General features: G+C 57.9%; 1 protein-coding gene across 1 annotated transcript in view; it reads right to left on the bottom strand.

The window, feature by feature from the left end:
- Nucleotides 1-1,043: 1,043 nt before the first annotated feature.
- GAS6 (growth arrest specific 6) overlaps nt 1,044-22,386 on the bottom strand; it is a 33,000-nt gene continuing 11,657 nt past the window's right edge. The window contains exons 3-15 of the mRNA XM_072761127.1: nt 22,168-22,192; nt 20,706-20,768; nt 15,313-15,435; nt 14,545-14,667; nt 11,462-11,584; nt 10,642-10,763; nt 10,063-10,181; nt 9,543-9,732; nt 7,482-7,646; nt 6,262-6,430; nt 4,002-4,174; nt 2,403-2,631; nt 1,044-1,480 (exon numbers count right to left, since the gene is read on the bottom strand). Of these exons, the coding sequence (XP_072617228.1) occupies nt 1,299-1,480; nt 2,403-2,631; nt 4,002-4,174; nt 6,262-6,430; nt 7,482-7,646; nt 9,543-9,732; nt 10,063-10,181; nt 10,642-10,763; nt 11,462-11,584; nt 14,545-14,667; nt 15,313-15,435; nt 20,706-20,768; nt 22,168-22,192 (1,806 nt within the window). The 3' untranslated portion in view covers nt 1,044-1,298. The remainder of the gene's footprint in view (nt 1,481-2,402; nt 2,632-4,001; nt 4,175-6,261; nt 6,431-7,481; nt 7,647-9,542; nt 9,733-10,062; nt 10,182-10,641; nt 10,764-11,461; nt 11,585-14,544; nt 14,668-15,312; nt 15,436-20,705; nt 20,769-22,167; nt 22,193-22,386) is intronic.

The raw sequence follows: 22,386 nt of genomic DNA on the forward strand, positions 1-22,386 counted from the left end.
ATTTGGGGCCATTCCACTTGTCAGTTCTTGAAGCCATACCTTGTTCTCTAGAAGCCTGGAGGGGAATCTCTCCTCCAGCAATGCACCACTCACATGGATTCTTGTGTCCTTGTCACTTAGCTGTGGGCGGACACCTCAGCCTTCTGCCCTCCCCTCTGCACCTGCTTGTCTCTGCATCAGGTTGTGAGTTAGAGACTCGTGTGCAGTTGCCAGGGGGACACCCAGGCACTAGAACTCGGACTGTTCTGTGCTTGGTTGATGCAGCTTTCAGGGATCACTCTGTATTGAGAAATGACAGGGCTATGGGACAATTTGCTGCCATCCGTGGTACAACATCTGAAAGAAAACACAACCCAGACCTGCCCCACAGCCTCAGAACATTTGCTGGTCTTTGATATCTTAAAAAAAAAAAAAAAAAAAAGAATCTCAGTCTTGGAGGAGCCATTGAGTTGTTGAGCACAATCCCCAGTGGATGCTGGAAATTTCTCTGGCACATTCTGCACCACACCTGCTGTGACAGTGACCACCAGCCATGGGGCAAGCACTGTCCCATCGGGCACAGGGACACGCCCTGCTCTGCCCCACCCTGCCCCACCCCTGGGCCTCTGTGACCTCAGCTGTGTGCTGGTAGCCCTGCCCCCGCCCCGTGCATTTCCTACGATGATGATCCTGGGGTTAGAGGGCTGAGGGTTATCTATCTCACAGAGCAGCAGGTGGACCTGTGTGCTGAGTCCAGTGGCTCTGTGCCAGGAGTAGTGACCCTTGGAATAGAGAAAACAGGGGTTTCCCTTTTACATGGAGAAAACGGGAGGCTGAGGGGTGAATGGGTTTGTCTAGGGAGAGAGATGCAGGTACCGACCAGCTCTGTTCCAGGAGGGGTGGCCGTGGCCCTGTATCTGCCCAAGTCATGTCCACGGCACCGGGAGCCAGGAGCCGTGGGGGGGAGCAGGGGAGGTGCCCGGAGCTGAGCCCAGCACCCCGGACGCCGTGTTGCTGACACCAGCCACTGCACGGTAACAAGCAAGGAGCCAAGCCTGCAGCAGTTAAAAGGGTCTGTAAATATTTTATTTTTCCATGTTTTTAGGCCAGAAAGAAGCATTTGGTAATAAAAATAACAGAGAACTATTCCCTGGGTCTGCTCTGGCATGTGCCAGTCCTCCACACGGAGGGTGATCCGGGGTCGGGGCTGTGGCTTTGGTGGCTAACAGCAGTGCCCTCAGCTATATACATGTATGTTACAAGGCAGAAAACGGTCTGGAAGGAAGCTCGGCCTGTGGGAGCGCGGTGTCCAGAGCTGCTCATGTGGTGGGCTGGGGAGACCGAGGCCTCCCGTCTTCCTGCTCGACCGGGGGGCAGGAGTGGGACGTGATGTCACTGTGCTTGTAGGCGGCCTCGTCCAGGTCCAGCGCCTTCTGGTTGACCTCCAGCGTCATACAGCCACGGTAGAAAGCCGTGACTGGCGCTGAGGTCACAGGCACATCTGGGCCAGTGAGAAGAAACAAACACCATCTTAGCAGATGAGCCACCCCGTCTGCTGGGAGCCCGGGCTCCCCAGGCCCCCCATCCCCCTGCCCAGTGCTCCAAGCATCCGCAGGCTTGTCTCCTCTCCCACCCTCCTCCTCAGAGGCACGGGTGTCTTCTGTCCAGAATGGCACCAGCTCGGCTGCATGCTTATAGGCAAGCAGGTCCCCAGCCAGTGTGTCCAGATAGTCAAATCGATTAAATAAATGCAATCTTCCTCTTGGCTCCAGTGAGTCAGTCATGCCGCAGGGCTCCCAACCCATCCTCCTCAAAGGTTTGTTTGTTCAAACTAAATGGAGCTTGTGTCTGTGGGCTGAGCCAGGAGTCCTGCCCTGCACAGTGAGTGAGAACCTACATGGGGCCTTGGGGGCTGCTGGGGGTCAGGTCAGCAGCTGGCCCTTGATCATTCACGGCCATGGCAAGCACATGGCGCCTGGTCAGAATCGGGTCCCCAGTCTGTAGGAGGTGGCTGCATGCGGCCCCTTCCTGGGCATAGCAGGAGCTGAAGGTGACCCTGTCCCTAGAAGCTGTACATCTGGACCAGGGAGCAGGCTGGTGGGGGTGTCCCAGGACACCTGGACTCCAGTGTGGCCCCTGGAGGCTAGGCCTGCCCTACAGGCCACAGCCACAGCCTCTGTGTGATGCGTAGTCAGGTGGGTGCTCTCAGAGGATGCGGGTTGAGCAGGTTCAGGCTGGTGAGCTGGTCTCAGCCTCAATCCCTGAACTGCCAAGCGGGCACTGATAAACTAAGGCATCATGATGCCAGCCGGGATGTACCTGTGTTTTCTCTTTATCTAAAAGTTCACCCTATACAGAAAGACACACTGGGGCTGGTGGGAACAGCAGGTGCCGCACCCGAGCATGAGGCCATGGAGCCATACCTGGCAGTCCCCCGACGAAGGTGAGCACGGAGCCCTGCAGGTGTCTCCCAAGCACGGCCAGGCTCTCCCGCAGTCCCGCAGAACTCACTTCGCTCTGGCCCTTGGTGCCGTCGACCTCCAGGGTGGCCTCATCCTTCCGCACAGACACGGCCACTTGGTGCTCCTGGCCGTCACACACCTTCATCTCCATCAGGGCCAGGGTGACACTCTCCACAGCCAGGATGACCAGCTGTGGGGACAGGCGCACCTGAGCGTGCAGGCCTCCTGTCCCATTGCCCACACCCCGAACCCTCCGTGGGGGTGGGGTCTCCTGCAGCCTGGGCACTGTGTTCTGTGGCACACTGGTGCAGGACTCAGTTTCCACAAGTGTGAGGTGGGGGTGGGCAACATTATCCCAGGGCAAGAGTCAGGGCACCGTACTGTCCAGCCATCTAGGTGGATGTGCTGTCTGTGTGTCCACAATCCAGAACACAGGACATGGCCATTTCTTCCACATGAGACTGACCCATAAGCCACAGCAGAGTGGCTGGAGGTGTGAGGAGGTAAATGCAAACATTCCAGAAGACAGCTGGCCATGTAACCCAGTGTCCACCCCAGCAGAACATGCCTCTGATAACACGGGCCAGACACACAGTCCAACACGGGGACAGACATGGGCCAAACAGAAGGACAGACAGATGCCCTCACAGCAGGGACAGACATGGGCCCTGACAGCGGGACGGACAGACGCCCCAGCAGCAGGGACAGACAGGGGTCCCAACAGTAGGATGGGCAGGGGCTCTGACAGTGAGATGGACAGAAGCCCCAGCAGCAGGGTCCCTGGGCAGGGCTGTGTGGCCAAGGGTCTGCCGGTGTCTGCCCTGGGAGGATCCTCCCGCCCTGTGGCAGCTCCAGCTGTTTGTAGGTGGCCGGAAGGGCAGGTCCAGACAGCGTGCATGTGGACGGCACTTGGTGGGGTTGGTGGTGGGGGTGAGGGTGGGGATGGGGGTCCCTGCTGCTGGCCCTGGACCAGTCAGGGGCAGGCTGGCTAGGTGCGCCCATACCCTCCCCAGTGGGCGGGTCCTCCCACTTTGGACAGAGGCAAGAAAAAAAAGCTCCTTCCTCTGCTCCTTGGCTGTTCTGTGGAGGGGACCTCATGAAGAGTGGACAGGGGCAGCATCCAGAGGGCTCCCTGGATGCGTCCCACACAGTGGTGGTCAACTGGGTTGGGTATGAAGGGCCAGCTGGACAGAGGACAGCCATACTCAGGCCTCGGCTGCCTCACCCCGTGGTTTGGGCCTACATGTCTGAGGGTGCAGGAGAAACTGGGAGTCTGAACATGTTAGTGAAGTGGTCTGACACAAACATGAGCAATTGACGCTCGTCTTCCTGACCGCTAGGTTGGCCAACTGTCGGGGGTAAGTGGCCTCACTGCCTAACTGCTACCAGGCCACAGCCCACACAGCTTGGACCTCAGGCTGTGTTGGGTGACCTCAGGTCCACAGTGTTCCCAGCCACGTGGCTGTCGGACTGGTGAAGGCTGCGCGGCCCTGGGTCAGCTTCCTGAGGGAGGACTGGGACCCACGCAGGAGGGAGGCCCGGGGGCACAGTGAGCGGTACCTGCTTTTTGAGTTTCTTGGTGGAGTGGTAGTCAACCAGGGCCACGGAGAGGGCCACCACGTGGTCACCAGCCACCAGCGCGAGCAGCACTCCCGTGTCAGCGGCGGGGCGGATCCGAGCCATGACCTCTATCTGCCAGGTTGCTTCGGTGCCGACATCCAGCGAGGTCCGAGCTGCGGTGAGGGCGGCGCATCAGAAGGCTATCCAGGCGGGGCGGGCTGTGGTGAGTGAGGGGGGCAGCCCCCGGCCCCGCCTGGCCGCAGGGGTCCCGCCTGAGCACAGGGCCACAGGAGAACCAGGCCTGGGCGCCAGGACCCTGTCCCCGGGGAGCCAGCTGCCGTGGGACATGCGCTCCTGACTCGGGCTCCGGGGTCCTGGCCGGCTGCCAGTGCCTGCTCCACCTCGCGCCCCATGAGCCACGGCGCCCCTCCATGGGCTCTCCACTTCCTCTCCCGCAGAACACGCTTGAGCTGTGGGCCCTCGAGCCGCCCGCCCACCTGTGCCCGTCAGGCCGACAACAGGTCAGATTGCTTAGAGAACCCTAGAGTCTCTGCGAGCTGCACTGAGCGCCATTTTCACGGACACATGGCTTCCTGCCATGGGGGGCAGCGCTGCTGCCATTGTACCGCCTCAGGGGAGCAGCTCCACACGTAGGCACCTTATGTATACAGAACGCATGGGACGTATATGGGATAGGATGCATGAGCATCCTGCACATCTTGCATGGATGGTTCCAGAAAACACATTCTGGTAGAAAGGGCTGGCTCGTGGTGGTCTGGGGGCCAACACCACAGCACACTTCCTCCCTACGCTTGAATCTGCTGATGTCGGCGCCGGAGGACAGACTCCGCCCCACGGAGTGAAGTGCCGCGTCTCAGGGACCGTCAGCATCCTGACGGAGGAGTCCATTTGGGCCACTGATGTTGGAGCTCAGGCGCTCTGCTGCAGGCAGGTTCCTGGAGATTTCCACTGAGCTGCAAGCACGCATCCCGAACCGTCTGTGGGTCCCCAGCCCTGAGTGGGGTCTGTTACAGTCAGCTCCCGATAATTGTCCCCTGAATGCATGTAGAACTGGAAAAAGCAGGCAAAAACCAAAAATAAAACCAAAAAACTCAGTGATCTTCCCTGTGGCCAAGTTTTGCCTTTATTTCTGACAGAGGAGAGTGTTTCCTGGTGCTGTTTTCCCGTGACAGGACTGGGCACACTGGGCCTCAGTGGTTCCGTGGGGCCACTCAGGAGGTGTGGGGTCTTCTGCCACAGTCTGTGACTTCCTGAGGGGTCCCTGCCGTGTTATAAAATGGTACCATTGGAGGTTTACTAACAGGTCCCAGAGTTCCAAATACCATTTGGCCTTTGCAGTCTTGTACCTGACCAAGCAGAGCCCCCAGCAGAAATAGTGGGCAGCCCTGGGGTCAGCGAGGTGGCATAGCCAAGGCACAGTTGACCTGTGTGGCCTATGCTGTGTCACACAAAGTGTAGATGATACTCAGACGGGTCTGGACATGGGCTGCATGGCAGGTTCCTGGGCCCATGACCCCACCCAGGGGGCCCCGCACGGCCAGGTGCACCTGCATTTTCCTGGGCCAGGCATGGGGCCCTCCTGACTCCGGGCAACAGTTTAGGGCTCGTGGGCATCACAGGAGCTTCCAAAAGGTCTGTTCCCGGAGTTTCCCCTTCTTCTCCTGCATGGTCCTCAATGCTGGTGTGGCTGGACCCAGCTCTGCTGAAACCCCCACCTTCTTGGCAACACGACAGGGCTGGCTACCCCTCTGGCGCCTCCTGGCCGGCCCTCCTCCTTCTCCTCTCTTTCCTTCAATGTAGAACTCCTTGGAGCCCTAGAGGCAGCCCTCTGGATGCTGCCCCTGTCCACTCTTCATGAGGTCCTGCTGACTGCAACGCCAAGCATGTTCTTGACAGCTTCTCTGCCAACGTGCAGACACCGAAGCTCGTTTTGTCCCAGAACCCTGAGGGTTCTGCCAGCATCCCCTGAGGTCCCTCACGTCCCACCTGCCTGCCCATCTCCAGCTGTCCCAGTGCCAGCAGGGCAGTTTGTCTGCTCCTGCCTGTCATTTCTTCCTCACTGGTTCCCTGGAAACCTTGACTGGGAGCAGCCACCCTGAGAGGTAGTCATAGGGCTGGGCGGTGGGGTGGGGCTCAGCTTCTCCTGGACTCTGCTGTCCAGGGAAGCTGTTCCCTGCTTTATCTACTTGCATTGTGTATGATCTGGAAGCATAAGCACCATGCCAGAGCCGAGACTTACTGTAATCCAGGCTGTAGAAGGCAAACCCGCTCCCAGGGTAGAAGGACCCTTTCTCCGTCACGGAGAAGCACTGCATCTTGGGGTTTGCTTTTACAGTCTCTTGGATGGTGGTGTCTTCACCATTCAGCCAGTTCCAGCTCCTCATACAGCCATCCAGGCGGGGGTTTATCTGGAAGGATGGAGAAATCCCAGTGGCTTCCTGGGACCACAGAGTCTCCCAGACACCAATGATGAGAGGCCATGTGGCTGGTGCCACCCTGCTCGGATGGATGGGATGCCCTCTTGGCTACTACAAGATGGACAAGTCCTACTTGTGGAGAGTATTTATTTCCCAAAACTCTCCTCACTGGACAAAATGAGTCCTTGCAGGACACCCAGCACTCACAGTGGGTCCTCACCCAAGCAAGGTAAGGCTATTGTGCATCCCATATGGACGCCCACCTTTTGTGTCTGCATGGGGTTTGCCCATTCATTCCCAGATCAGAGCGCTGACCACCCACTGGAAGGAAGTGGACGAGGGGATGGGTACACAGTGGTCTCTGGTACCTATGGAAATGTGAGTGTAGGGGCCGGGCATGCAGATTCCAGAGCACCAGGCACCTGCTACACGGTTTGGAGCAAATCGGTCACCCCTGCCCTGTATTTGTGAAACAAGGAGGTGTAAACAGCAACTATGGGACCCTGGAATGGGGCTGATGCTCGAAGTCATGTGTAGCACCTCCTCCTCCATTCCTGTAGGGAGGACCAGGCCAATACCTCCCACCAGGGGAACTGCAACATGCCCATAACCCATTTCTTCCATTGTATGGGAGTCCTAATCACAGGATGGACTCTGGCCACTGACATCCACAGGCCTGGTGAGGGAGAAATCCCAGTGAGGGGGTGAGGGCGGGGTGCAGGAGGGCTGAGTCCGCCAGGGCAGCGAGGAGCGACTAATACCAACCACCCCGTCAGTCCTGCTCCCCTATGGCAGGGTTAACAACACAAATGTTCTTGGGAATTGTCCAAAAAAGTTGACTATTCTTTCTGTTAAAGAATAATTTCATTGTGTTTTATCTCCACTGAAAAACAGGCATTTTTAGTATCATTTCAGAGGACTGAAATGAATCTCAGGCAGAGGTGCACCTGCTGCGTGTTAACCTCTGGGGGGGATGGCTGCCCAAGCGCAGTGAGCTTGTGGCCTCGCCTGTGCTGGGTTGATAACAGTACTCAGTACTCACAGGCTGGACCAAGTCCTTCTCTTTGAAGGGAATGCCTCCCACGGTAAGGTTCAGGTGGTACAACCCTCTGTCCAGCTGAAACAGATCCCCAGCCACTGCGATCTTCATGACAGCGTCTTTGTTCACTTTGATGACCAGATTCCGATCCAGCTCTTCCACGGAGATCTGAAGAAGATGGTGCTTTCAGGGGGTACACCTTCCAAAAGGGACCCCTGACCTTGGGGACCATGCCCCCATCACCACTGAGGGCCAAGCCACCTCCACCCTCAGGGAACAACATTCATCATGCATACACCTCACAATCCCCATGTGCCAACATGACCCTGGCGCCCCCTCCAGGCCCCGATGGGCCCCCCAGCCCTGGATGCCCTCTCCAGGGCCCCCAGCCCTGCCTCCCCACTCTGGGGCCCCCTAAACTCAGCTCTCCCCTCTGGGTCTCCCCAGCCCCGCCTCCCCCCCTCTGGGCCACCCCAGCCCCAGCTCCCCCTCCACTCCCCCTCCCACACCCAAACCACTTGTAGCCACCTCTCTGGTCCCATCCTGATGCTCCTCTAAGCCCCCCAGGAACTGCTTGCAGGGAGCAGGAATCCCACCTGACGTCATGCCTTCCATGTGGTGCTTTGCGTCCCCTCTATGCAGTGTGCAGTCCCATGTGCCCCACCCAAGGCAGGAGGACACATTTCTAAATCCCAGCAGATATTCAGGTGCCAGGTACAGCCTGGATACCGCATGGGCATGTGGATTCACTCTAGAAGTTTCTGTTCTGGGCAGCCCGTGTGGCTCAGCAGTTTAGCGCCGCCTTCAGCCCCGGGTATGGTCCTGGGGACCGGGGATCGAGTCCCACATCAGGCTCCCTGCATGGAATGGAGCCTGCTTCTCCCTCTGCCTGTGTTTGTGCCCCCCTCTCTCTCTCTGTGTCTCTCATGAATAAATAAAATCTTAAAAAAAAAAAAAAGAAGTTTCTGTTCTTTCCTCCTTTCCATGCAGGGAAATTAAAAAACCCATCTCTAAACTCAGGGTGTCCTCCTAACCCACCAGAAGCCTATCAACTTCTTTTTTGGTTAAAGAGGGAAACATGTAGGTTCTTGAGTCAGAGTGTGGTCAAGAGGACACCGGTATGTGTGTCAGGGCTGCTAGGAGCAGGAGTGCGTCAGGGACCCTCAGGCTCCAAGCCTACAGGTGCCAGGTTCCTTGGGCAGAGCTCCTGCCATCTCGACCCCGAGGGAGCCCGCTTCCCTCTGGCTCTGCCATGTTATCTGAGCTCTGCGCTGGTGTCCCTCCCACTGCTCGGGAGACACTTGTGCCTCAAGAGCTCAGGAAAGAAGGCAGAGGTTAGCAAACATCCACATCACCTTTATTCAGAATTTCCCATTTTATCTTGACTTCTAAAGGGAAAAAGAATGCTTTTCTCTCTCAAGTGCTTACTTCTAAAAGCCCACTTCCAACTGGGGGCCTCTGGACTTCTGGAGGGGCCTGTGTGTCACAGGCTATTGTGTTCTGAGCATCAGGATGCAGGACAGGGCAGTGGCAAGACAGCTGCCCTTGGCACGGTCTCACCAGGAGCGAATGGTTCAGGCTCTGGGTGGTCAGGGCATTCTCCAGAAGGAGGCGCCCATGGGGGTGGGAGTGTGCCGGGGTTTCTGTGGGAATGGCACAGGCCCCAGAAGCCAGGTCCTGGGACAGTGTGGATGCATGGAGACAGGAGCTGCGCCCAGACCTCAGCCCAGGGACCCCCGCCTCAGCACTGTGGATGTTCTGAACGGGACGGTTTTCTGAGACGTGGGGCGTCCTGTGTGCTGCAGGGTGACCAGCAGCCCTCTGGCTCTGACTCTGCTGCCAAGAGCAGCTCTGACAAGCAGAACCAGGACATAGCCAGGAGCTCCTGGTGGAACAGCCCCTGAGACCACAGCTCTTGCCCCATCACATGCGGACTTGCAGGGCAGGGGCCTGTGCAGTGTCCACTCACTGCTGACCGTGCAAACGCGTGAGCAAATGCCAGGGCCCTTCCCTGGGAGTTCCATATGCCAGCCGGCCTGGGGCTGGAGTGATGGCCACACTCACCGTCTGCCATGTGCCGTGGTTGATGACAGGCCCGCTGCTGGTGACACGGCCGACACCATGGTAGCGGAGCTGCAGTTCCAGCCGGCCAGCCCGCAGGCCCAGCACGATCCAGGTACTGTCCTGATGGCCTCCAGCAAAGAAGAGGACGCCTTCAGGGTCATAGGTCCTGAAGTCGAATTCGGTGACCAGCCTGAGGGCCAGCACAAAAAAGAAACAGGTGATGCATGGACTGGTGGCTCATGGCCTCCTGCCCCAGGGACCCAGACCAGCAGGGAGAGAGCAGCTGTGTGCAGGCAGCCTGGGATTCTTCCCTGAATGCCAGAAGCACTGGTGGGCGCCCAGAGGCCCAGAGTTGGAGCCGTGCTGCTGTGGCTGGGCAGGGAACGGGCTGACTGCCTAGACCACTGGGGTGCAGCCTGAGGCATGGCCCAGGGGTCTGTGGGCCCAGGGAGCATCAGGCCAGCCATTCCTCAGGCTCTGGTCCACTCTGCTCTGTATTGTGTGAGCCACCGCCTCTCACCTGGTGGGCTGTAGCCTTTTGAAGCGCAGTCTGATCACGGGTGTCCCGCTGAACATGCGACCCAGGTACAAGGACTTCATGCTTTTGGCAACATTGAAAGGCACGCAGGGCAAAATATCCTGTGGAGTGGGAGCAAGGGGTGTCAGGAGGGGCATACCTGGTTCAGCCCCTCCCCATCACACTGCCTGTCAGGATGCAATCGGGCCCTCCCCCTGCCACTCCGCCAGCCAGATGCACAAGCAGGTGGCATACAGACACCAGAGACTCTGTTACATTCAGACCACCACAGCCCGGAGAGACCAGCAGGTATGAGTCCAAGAGGTGGGCAGGCTGGCCAAAAGCAGGAGGCTCCGACTGCACACGTGTGGCAGAGCCTGAGCAAGCAGACAGGGAGGGCAGAGTGTACTCTGGGTGTAGCCCCCAGGTTGTTGGGGGTAGGGAGCCACCTAAAGAATTCATGCCAAGGACAGACATGCCTCCATCCTACATTGCCACCGGCCAGGGGACACTGGGCCTTCCCATAAAAACACCTCTTCCAGCACTGTCTTCCTGAAGGATGGCTGCCCCGAGGGCACTTACCTCACAGGTGTTCATGTCTGGGGACAGCTTGAGGCCTCCACGTCCATCACAGTGGCAGCTGTATCCCCCTGGGGAGTTGACGCAGACCTGCTCACAGCGTCCCTCTGCACACTCGTCCACATCTGCCACCACAGGGAAGATGGGCAAACCTCACCATGTGCAGTGCCCATGCCTTCTCTGATCGTGCACGCGGTTGGCTTGCTGTGAAAACAAGCTCCAGAGCACGAGCCTCAGGAGGCACCCACTCCCCAGCCCACCCCACGCTCCCCTGGCTCCCCAGCCATGAGCTGTGCTGGTCAGCAGTCTCCAATGTCTGCACACCCTCTGCAGTTTCTCAAGGGAAGCAGTTAGTGTAGAGGCTGAAGGAGAGTTGGAGCACGGTACCAGCTCAGCGCATAAACCACATCTACATGGTGCTTGGCCTGAGGGTCTAAAGGGGCCCCAGGGACACCCTGCAGGGGAGACAGAGGCTGGAACCACCCCACCTTCCTCTTGGAAGGAAGGGGAGGAAGATGCCCTGGACACAGCGAGCGCTCGTCAGTTGTCCCCAAACACAGCAGCGTGGCCTGAGAGCTCGTTCCTCCTAAATTCTGTGTCTGCAGCAGTTTGGAGAAGGCACCTAGTTGCTTTAAGAGGTACCTGTGGATATATGTGTGCATGGCATGCACACATGTGTGATGTGTGTGCAAATGTGTGGTCATGCACACACATGAACACAGTGTGTATGTGTTCACAGGTGTGCATGTGGGGCGTTGCATGTGTGCACACATGTGTTCACAGGTGTTTGTGCCAGGGCCTGTGGGCAGCTGTGGAGGGGTACCTCGGCAGGCCTTCTCCTGGGAGCTGAATGCGTAGCCCTCATCACAGAGGCAGGAGTAGGAGCCAGGCAGGTTCTGGCAGCGCGCCTCCCCGCAGGCAGCTCCATTTGCACACTCATCCACGTCTGCAAGAGAAACCAGGGCCCTTGACCAGGGTTGTCTCCTGGTCGGTAGGGGAGGTGCTGCAGTGTGAACCACAGCCTTGGGTGGCCTCAGCTCCCAGGGTGACTAAGCCCTCCTCCTGTCCACTGGACTCTGCAGTCCCAGGCTCAGGCACAGCGGGCGTGGTGGATGTTTCTGCCTGGGGTCCCGGCTGAGGAGGTTGATCTCAGACTGCTGGATGGGGCTGAGCTCGTCCAGGGCCAAGCACTGGAGCCCAGGATGGGGACTTCCAGTGGAGGCTCCCAGGCTCCATTCACCTCCTGAGGGATGACCTCCACCCCATCTCTCCGTTGGAAACCAAGCACACTAGTGGTGAATTATCGAGGCTCATCCTGAGGCTCATCCATCTGCTACTTTGGCAAAGAACAAATACAAAAACCTCTGCACTTAAATCCTGTTTCCTCCAGGGGAAGAACGAATATCTGGGAGATGCAATTATTAGTCCAGATGACATGGATCCCTCAGACAGCAGCGGGACACCCGTGTTGCGGAGCCTCAGATGGAGCTCATCACAAGGGCAGCCTGCCAGCAAATAGGCTCTCAAACGTGGCTCAGTGAGTGTAGGAAGGAGCTCTGGCAACAGCACACGGCCCTGAGACACAGGCTTAAGGCTGTGGGTTCCCTCTGTCCACTGACTCAGTGTGGATGCTTCTGAACCTGAATTTCAGTCCAAGAGCCAGGCCAACCATGTCCAGGAGCATGGGAACCCGGCTCTGCAGTCCTGATCGCGCCGGGGAGGATGTGGGTGCTATGCATACAGCTTGGCTGCAGGACATGGGCCACCCCCAAGAAGGATGCCTCATAAGCACAAGCTCTCTGAACACCACCCGTAAGGAGCTGCCACGACAGCAGGAAAACCACAGGATGCCCCACGGCCCCTGCAGGGCTTATGACGGCGGAGGGGCTGGTGGCTGGAGGGTCCAGACCCACCAAGAAATGGCCCACAGTGGCAGTGGCATGGGGGAAGGGTTCTCCGCGCTCTGGCACACTGCACTTCCCAGGCCAGCCCTTCCTCACATGCCCACCTGGCTCCATGCCACCCAGCTTTCTCCTCCCACGGTGGCTGTCAGCCACAGCAGCACCCCTATGATGCATAGGGCCGAGCTCTATCAGAGGACCGCTCTGACCCCAGCCTCTCAGCACCTCCACCCTGCACCCTGCCAAAACGTGGCCCTTTGGAGATGCTGCGGTCCGACCATTCATCAGAGCATGGTGACCAGGAAAACCGAGGCAGGCCGCGTGTGGGGCTGGCACCAGGCATGTGGCACAAGTCTAGACACAACCCTACAGTGTGCACCAAGGCCAAGAGGCCCGAGGCCCCCAAACAGGCCCTGCCCCTGCCCCCCGCCCCCAGGCCCTCATCTGCTTCTCCTCCTAGGACAGGGCCCCACCCGCGAGGCTTGGAGATCCCTCTCTGCAGTCAAGGAGCAATGACAGAAAGGCCAGAGCCCCCATTCCCAGGGTGCTGGGGGGCTGCAGAAGTGGAGCGACTGCAGCCCCTCCTTCCCAGCATCTCAGAGTCTGATCAAGGAAGACAAGATGGAAAGTCTGGGCCCTTCCACACCACACTGGCAAGGCCCCTCATTCCCCATAGCTTCCCTTGGCTGGGTCTGGGGTCCCTAGGTCCCCAAGGAAACAGGCGATGGCCAAGAGAAGGGGAGGTGTCTGTCAGCTGGTGTCAGCACAAGGAACCCTGGCCGCGCAGGTGGGGCACCTACCATGCTTGCTGTTAATCCATCACGCTAAGGAGAACACCTTTGTTCTGGGGGAAGGCACCAAGCACCAAGGTGCAGGGGATCTGTCAGCTCTCACACATCACAGACCTGGTGAATGAGTGCTAAGTAGACCCTCATCACTCAGGGTCTCCCGAGGAGGCAAAAGCAGGAGGTGCCCGTGGCATACAGCACATTGCCCAGGGGCGTGCAAACACCATGGCTCCGAGAACTCTCCCAGCAGCTGTGGGTGCATCACATGCAGACATGGCTCCAGACAGCCCGCAGGCTGGAAGTTCCTGGGGCCGTGGCTGTGCACGTCTGGCCTGGGTGCCAGCCGTAGCTCGAGGAGAGGACAGCTGTTTTCAGGTTGAGGCAGCAGGTGGGAAGGAGCCATGAATGATGACAAAAGTGGAAGCTGTTTTCCCAAAAGTGGGAAGGGCCCCCTGTCCTGTCTGACTCAGAGTTCACCCTGTCACCGGCTGTTGCGCAAGCCTTGCTCCTGAGGCCGCTTCTCCCTCAGTAGATCTGTTCCGCCCCAGGCAGGCCCGTAGTACGAGAGAACTGCCCAGATTCTCAGGGACATGCCAGTGGCAGGTGTCAGCAGGTCTGTATTGGAGGGCAGGGAGCAGAGGAAGAGACAGCCCCCCTGTAAAGTCGGGTACCCCTTTTGCAGCCCGGCCGGCCACAGTGTGCAGACTTTCTGGGGTGGTCAGGGCACTGGACCCCAGGGGCCCCAGACTAAGGAGGGCGGCTGCCTTCTGCTTTGCTCAGTGGCCAGCCTGCCTCTGCCAGAGGGAAGTGGGTGAGGGGGGAAGCCAGCTGGGTGGGTGTAGACAGGTGCCACCCCTGGGTGAGAGGGAGCCTGTGTGCTCTGGCCCCAGCATCTGGGCTCCGTCCTGGGCTCCTGGACAGATAAACCAGATGCAGGCAGCTGCATCCTGGGGCAGGGGAGGTCTCAGCCAGGCTGGCCATGCACAGATCCCAGTGAATCATCCTGCACTGGGGCCAGGGCAGCTCCCCATGGCCGCTGACATGCCCGGGCATGTGCTCAGCTGGATGCCTCCCCCCCCCACCTGTCCCGCCCCCCAGAGCCTGCAGCCTCTTGCAGAGGAGCAGATGTGACTGCCAACCTCAGCAGTCTGGCAACTGCATAGACAAACCCGGGGAGAACTTGAGAGGCGAGGGGGAGGCTCTGGGCCGGGCGTTACCTTGGCAGGTCCTGCCATCATGGGAGAGCGCGTAGCCGCTGTAGCAGGCACAGTGGAAGCTGCCCGGCTTGTTGAAACAGATGTGGTTGCAGCCCCCGTTCTGCTGGCCACACTCGTTGACATCTGGGCACAGGACACAGAGAGACCGGGGAGTGTCCGCAGGGAGCATGCCATGGCATCCGCACGCTTGTCTGTGCCGTGAGTGTGAGGGCACAGGGAGACCCTGATGGGACCATCCCTGGCCAGCTTGGTGGCCGCCAGTGCACCCGGGAGGAGGGCAAGGGCTAAAAGAGGATGGATGTGACCAGGCAGCCTCTGGGCCCAGACTCTGCCCGGACACACCTCCCCAGGGCGGCTGGGCACTGTGGTGCGGGGCTGCCTCAGGTCACTGGATCCTGGGGCAGATGGGGAGGCTGGCCCTGAGACTATCTCATCACCACAGCCTGGGCCCCATGGTGGTGCCTTCCTACTTCCAGGCCGCACCCCCTACTTCTGGCAGCACCCGATGGCTCCTCCAGCTGGACAGCCCCCAGCACTTAGAGGCGAGAGCAGGGCCGGCACGCACCCTCTGAATACTCCTGCTCTCAGGGGACATGAGGGGCCTGCTGGCCTCCCTAAGTGGCCAAGGGAGCCCTTGGAGGGTGGCCAGTGAGGGGGGGCCAGGTCCCCGGGGGTAGGGCAGGGTGGAAACAGAGGGATGGGCCACAGTCCCTGCCCTGGGAGCCCCTGCCTCATTGTTGCACAGCTGTGGCTGCAGGGCCGCCTCACCTCTGTCGCAGAGCCGCCCCCCCCAGCCGGCTCGGCACTGGCAATAGAAGTTGCCCATGAGGTCTTGGCAGACTTGTGTCCCCTCCTTGGTGCAGGGGTTCGGGGAACACTGGTCAGGCAGGTCTGTGTCAAAGGAAGGGAGAGAATGGTCAGCTAGGAGGGACTGGCCCGGGGCGAGGATGCTGAGGTAGGCCCAGGCTGGTGGCACAGACCCCACTCCCGGGGTGGGGTAGTGGAACTGGATCAGCTTGGAGGGAGTGACCACCTCCCCATGGGGCAGTGGAGGAGGATAGGGTGGGGCCTGGTCAGGCTCCACGTGCTCTGACCCCTCAGGGAGAGGCTCACAGACCCTTGGCTGACCCAAGGGGTCGCATGAGGAACATGCCTCCACCTTCCCAGGCCAGGCACCTGGCCACTCAAACCCTGCCATGGACACTCGCCAACACCTCCCAGGCAGGGTGTGGCTGCTGCAGGAGCCCCCACACTGGCTCCCTGGAGAGGGCCTGCCCTGCCCTGCCCTCCCAGAGAGGAGCACCAGTGGGTTTGCTCCGATCCCCTTGCTGGAGGGCGTCTCCCCGGTCAGAAGTGTCAATCATGGGAGCCGTTTCCACTCCTTGGGGGGCTACGTATCCACAGAAGTTCCAGCTCCAAGGGAGCATCACCAGCTCAGAGGCTGAGGTGGGGCCCCACCCACGGAGATGTGCACTCCAGGTGCTGGTGGTTGGGAGCTGCACTCCAAGAATCCTCTACAGGGCTATGGCTGAGCTGGGTGGGCTGGTGGGTATGCAGGGCAGAGGAATCACTGGTCTTAGGGAGATGCAGGGTCTCCAGGGACTCTCAGCTAGTGGAGCTGATTCCTGAGGTCGCTGTCAGCCTGTGCTGCACACGGGCCCAACCAACTTCCCCAATGCCTGTCTTGCAGGTCACACGGCAGGCACGAGGGTCCCACTGCAGGTCAGCCTGCTCTGACCCCCAGCCGTCCTATGGGTCTGCTCCAGGCTTTGTTCTTTGACACGCCACAGCTGTGCAGATGGTAAATGTGTCCTGGTGGCTCTGTTGGTCCCTATCTCTCTCTGCTCTCTTCCTGTGTGGACACATGCCTCATCCAGCTCTGGACAGCATGGGGCCCATGGCTGAGGCCCAAAGCAAGGGCCAGGGCTGAGGGGACCGTGACACCTCGCTGCACCTGAGGCCTCTGCCCCTCAGCGGCGTTGACAATCCATGGCAAAACCTTGCTACTCTGGATTGTTCTGTTGTCGCTGGAGGGCGACCAACAACATTTCCAGCAGCCATGGGGACTGTGGCCTTCAGTGGTGGAGACACATCCCCGGGCCCGGCGGGGGCGGCCGGGCCATGGAGGGACCAGCCCAGGCCATCCTCACCCCACGTCACCCTTTCCAGAGCCATGTCCTGCAGGACCCTCACCAGGTACAATTGCTCCCTTTATACGACAGAAGTGACTTGCCCACTGCAAACTGTGGGGTGGGCGGGCAGCGTTGGTTTGTCTGACTCCTGGGTGACCAGGATATGACAGCTCTGCAGTGTTTCTCTGCCCAAATCAACAGGGCCAGTAAGATGGCTCAGTCCCGTGTCTATCCTGCGGGAGGCTGGCCAGGTGGGAACTCAGCACCAAATGTATCACTGCTTTCTTAAAATGATGACGTCTCTAGCCCAACACCAGGTTTGGGCACAGCATTTCTGTCACTGGACTTGCTCCTGCTCAGCAGCAGCAAACCCCTAGTAGAGCCGCTCCTCTGCCTTGCCGGCTGGGGCTCGGGCCACACCCGCAGTGCCCCAGCCCATCCAGGCCTCCACTGGCCCCAGTGGTACCAGTCCAGACTCAGCGGAGCTGTGTCCCTTTGTCCCACACAGGTGAGTGACCCTGTCAGAGAGGGGCCCCACTTCTTGGGGAACTTGTAGAGTTTCAGGGCAAGGTACTGCCTTCCACTGTAAGCAAGTAGGGACTGAGTCCAGAGTGAGGAAACGGAGCATGGGAACAGCGTGTCCCCCTGCCCAGAGCTGGCCAGTCAGCCCAGCAGCCATGCCACTGCGCCCGGCTGTGCTGCCAGTGCCGCCAGTGACACTCTGAGTGCAGGAGGGCCAGGCCGTGAGGGCCAGCCCAGAGCCAGCACCAGAGATGGACTCTGAAGGCAGAAGGGGTCATATGCCGGGGCCCAAGGGGCCCCAAGGGAGGGAGGGAGTGGGAGGTGGTGTGTCTCCACTCGACATATGTGGTTAAAGACTGAGTTATATACAAGTGCATAACTGAGCATTTGGCGTGAGGCCTGGTTAACTAGAATTTACCTAGAATGCCTGAACCCCTTTTAATAAAACCTCTGTGGGTGGCACTGTGGTGGGGCTCCAGCACAGCAGCCACCCAACCCCACCATGGCTTGTGCCTGCCGCCCTGCTGCACAGCTTCTCTCCAGGACCTAAGGGGGCTGCAGAGCTGTGTGTGCACCTAGCAAGCAGCAGAATGAGCGACACTTCGACACTTCGGATGCGTGGGTAAGGACAAGCCTCTGCAGGCACCAAGGGCACCACTTCCTGCCCAGCCTGAGCGCCAGACACAAGAGGCCTTTGGGGACAGGCACCCACAGCCCCAGGTGGCGGTGCTGCTCTGAGCCGGCGGGGCTGCCCCTGGCCGGAGCCTCTCTTGGCTGCTTTAGCTCCCTGTTCTCTAGATCTGAGGGTGATGACGGGCTCCAGGGCGGTGCCCACTGTGACTAACAAGAAGGGGCTCCTCAAATGGGGCTGGACAGAAGGTGGAGAGTCAGTGGGAGGAAAGCCCCAGGCCAGGAGTGAGTGGGGCTGAGGGGGGGGGGCATGCTGAAAGGCGGGCTCCATGAGGCTGTTGCTTTGACTTTAACAATAATGAACAATCAAGCACTCAGCTATGCCTTGTGCCTCGTGGCCATGAAATAAGATGGCTTTCGGGAGGGAACCAATGAAAACAGCATGAAGTGCCTCCAGCGTCCTGTGCTCGGAGGCCTAAAGGTGTGGCTCTGGGGGTTGGGGGCAAATAGGGCGAGCGTAGGTCCTGAGCGCCAGGCCTCGGGTCCCTGTCCTCAGCTATCTTCACATGCAGCTGAGTAAGGATGGCACCTCAGGCTTCAGAGAATTGACGGAGCACAAACAGCATGTGGTCACACACCCATGGAGGATGACCCAGGGCCAGGAGTGGGAGGCGGCGTCCTGATGGGCTGGGATCTCCTGCAGCCTGGCAGTGGCATGAGAGCTGTCCTCTGATGCCAGCTCAGAAACTCCCCTTCCTCCCGCACTCCTGGCCACCTGCCACCAGAGCACAGAGCCTCCAGCCCACTCAGAACAAATCTGTGGTGTTCAAACAGTTCAAGTCCCTCTAACCATGAGATCTCTAGCGGGCATGACATGGCCCAGGACTGTGACAGCCTCCCTTTAAGCAAGACCTGGGTGATTTTACACAAATGCTGTTGGAACAAGGGGCTGCCATCTAGAAACTGCAATGCTCACACCGCCAGGAGGTATGAAGCTCTGGGAAACTGTTTATGATCTCCAGAAAATCACAGTCTATGACCCAGGAACCTAAACAATCTAATCAATTTGGAGACATAATTTGAAAGGAAGAAACCGATTTAGCAGATTGACAACAATAAAAAAAATTGCTAAAAACAAAAAGCCAAAATGACACAAAACTAAAACTGCCATGACACACCCCTGATGTCTGCCTAAGGCCTTGGGGAGGTCAATTCAGCCCTGGGAGACGCCAATGTCACAGGGAGGCTGAGGAGGGGGCTTGCCCCAGGTCGCCCATGATGCATGGGCTGGTTCTGGCTGCCCTGAGTTAAGAGGCACTTCTACCCAAAATGACAGAGCCCAGTGGGCTCTGCACCTGTTAGGCGACACTGCCTGGGGCTGAAGGGGGTGGGGGCTGAGCAGCAGTGCCATCTTACCCTCCTCTTCCTGATTTAAGTCAATCATTTCTCTCCTCATCTGGGCTGGGTTTGGACTGTGCCCACATGTGGACAGGTGGGAGGCCAGACGCAGCAGCTCTGCTACCGAGTCAGGCCAGCCAGGCCCTGTGAGCAGCCGTGGGTCCTCCTCTACCTTCCTGGCTGCCTTGAGGGGGCAGGCCGCATGTGTGACACAAGCCTCTGCAGCTGGGGCTGGGCGCTCAGAGCCCACCGCCCAGCACATGCAATGAACAGACTGACTGCTGGGCTTGGGGCGACCAGGCAGCTCGCCTTGCGAGGTGCTCAGACCCAGGCCAGGGCCAGCGTTCTTACAACTCACGTGACAGGACAGCAAGCAAAACGGCAGCTTCAACATGCGATCATTTAAAATAACATTAAATAAATAAATAAATAAATAAAATAACATTACTACATAAAAAAGATGCATAATGAGCTTGGAAAAACTGTGGTACTTTTAGGACAAATGGCTAATCAAGAGCTCCTATAAATTGAGACAAACAGGCAAAGCATATAAAGAGAAAAACATACACAGAAAGACTAGCCATAATCTTCACCGTTGATACTGAAGGAGACCAAAAAGTAAAAACATGTGTTCGCCTGCCAGGCATGGGGACAGCCAACTTGCTTGCCCACTGCCCGGGGGTGATCAATGCTGGATCTGCATCAGAGCGAGTGATGCCGCACAGGCTTGCGGCTGCACTCCCACCTGGGAATCTGTCCCACAGACACACTTCGATGAGTGTGAGATTTGTCTGTGATAAGCAGCCCATGAGTCCGCCAGGAAACGGTGAAATAGTGCTACCTACCCGTACCGGTACACTGTGCACGTGTGTGCACTCTGTACAGGCTGAGCTGGAAGACAACCTGCACGCAGGGCAGCAGAATGAGGTCAGGCACATCTATGGGAAGCTAGCAGTTGTGCAAAGCCAAAAGTGCCTACGTGTTTACAGGTCTCAGAATATTCTGGAAGCCGAACTGGTTGATGAGGAGGCATGGCTGGATGCGCTTGCTCTTCACACCCGTGAAAGGGTTAGGTTTTGTACTGCATGCACGTCCTGTCTATTTAAAGAACCAAAGCTGGGATGCCTGAGTGGCTCAGCAGTTGAGTGCCTCCCTTTGGCCCAGGGCATGATCCTGGGGTCCCGGGATTGAGTCCCACATCGGGCTCCCCACAGGGAGCCTGCTTCTCCCTCTGCCTGTGTCTCTGCCTTTCTCTGTGTGTCTCTCATGAATAAATAAATAAAATCTTTAAAAAAAATAAAGAATCAAAGCTTACTTGCTTATGAGATAAAGTTCAGTGGAAAAAGAGCAGAGCTCAGGCTGGTGCTACTGCTCCCTAGGATAAATGGAAATACTCAAGACCCCCTGAAAACCACAGCAGAGCCTGGAGTGACCTGAATACGCAGGGCTGTGAAGAAGACAGGAAGGTGACAGACTTACTTTGAACACATGTAACAAAATCTGGGCTCTTTGTGTACGGAGATCCATGCTTAGTAATGCAGTCTGCAAGAGAGAGATGGAAAGAAGGTCATTCCTGCCGCAGGACACAGGACAGACCTTAGACCTGGTACATGGTCTCTGAGATATCTCTGGAGAAGAGACTGTCATGTTTATGGGGTGCTGAAGCTGAGGCACAGGTCAGCTTTTGTATCACAGATCATTTTAACCCCAGCAGGCAAGAGAATGCCTTCACCAAAGAAGAGGAACTGTGTCCGAAGTCTGTCTGCAGCCTTTTCAGGGGATCCTTTTGCTTCAAACCAGAAGGATCCTGAGCTGCACTCAGGGAGCACTCTGACCACAGTCACAGTGATAAACTTCAATTGCAACAGACCCTGTCTGGAAACACCAGCCTTAATTCGAAAATCATTCTGCCTTGGGGAGCATGCCCACCTGCCCCATCCATCTGACAGGCGTGGGCAAAGGTGCCTGGGAGCTTGAAGGCCTGCAGAGCAGGTGTGGAGCTGCCATGGCCCCTGGCACTCCACCCTGCCCAGGAGGACCAGGTCCTGGCAAGCTGGAGGGCACTCCTGGCAAAGCTGCTCACCCTTCGCCTCTGGAAATAAACCGTGCACATCCTGGCAGGGGCCAGGTCTGTGGGGAACAGGCAGCCTGGGAGCAGGCAGGTTCCTGAGCTCTGCAGGGCCACTTACAGTTCCACTTCTCTGTTGCCAGATACAGACTCAGAGAAGGAACCTCTGAGAGGATGTAAAGCCAGTGGAAAATCTACTAACATGCCCTTTGAAAAATCAAAAAGGAAGACCCTGGAATAGGTTTAGTTCATTCTAAATGACATGCATCTAAAAACAATCTTAAAATGGTATTAATTAGAGGAGCAGTTCTCGGGGAAATCCAGGGCCTCTTTCTGATCATCCAGGTTAGACTCGGCTGTCATTTGTCCTTTCCTTTTCTCTGCTACTCGCACAGTGACGTCCCTGCTCAGTGACTGGGAGTGTCTGCTTATACATTCCTCTTGTTCAAATTAAACAAAAACATGTCCTCAGAGCTGATTAACAGTTTGGCAAATATCAACACATGCAGCCCACATAACAAAGTTCTCTGGGGTCTTTGATAATTCTGGAAGTGCAGGGACCCTGAGACCAAAATGTCTGAGAGCCACTAAATCAATCACACTCCCAAACAGTGAGTTAATCCTGAAGTCAGAGCACAGAAGCCGTCTGCAAATAATGGCACCGGACTGAGTTAATGCGGCCCCTACGGCGTGAAAGACACAAACAGGTGTTCTTCCCGGTGTGCTCTGGGTGGTCCCAAGCTCACTGTGTGATTAAGCAACCTCCCCTTCAGGAGTGACTGGGTAACGAGCTGGCCCAGATGTCTCTGATGTGTGACACAGAGTCCCCTCTATTCTTTTGTGACACCTACAGAAGCAGGGATGTAAACTTACCTAAGTATCTTGGATAAAAATAGTCCTGCAGAAAAAGAAAAAGAAAGAACAACAGTTTACTGGCACAGCACAGGCTCACAAACAGCCCCTGAGGCAGCTGGGCAGTGAGACCGCGCCTTCCTCCCCAGCAGGAGAAACAGATGCCCAGAGACGCAGGTGTCTGAGGAAGGCAGGGAATTCTCCAGCCAGCCCAGCAACAGCAGAACACAATCACCCAGA

This window comes from Vulpes vulpes, chromosome 6 (genome assembly GCF_048418805.1).
Source record: "Vulpes vulpes isolate BD-2025 chromosome 6, VulVul3, whole genome shotgun sequence".
Taxonomy (NCBI): domain Eukaryota; kingdom Metazoa; phylum Chordata; class Mammalia; order Carnivora; family Canidae; genus Vulpes; species Vulpes vulpes.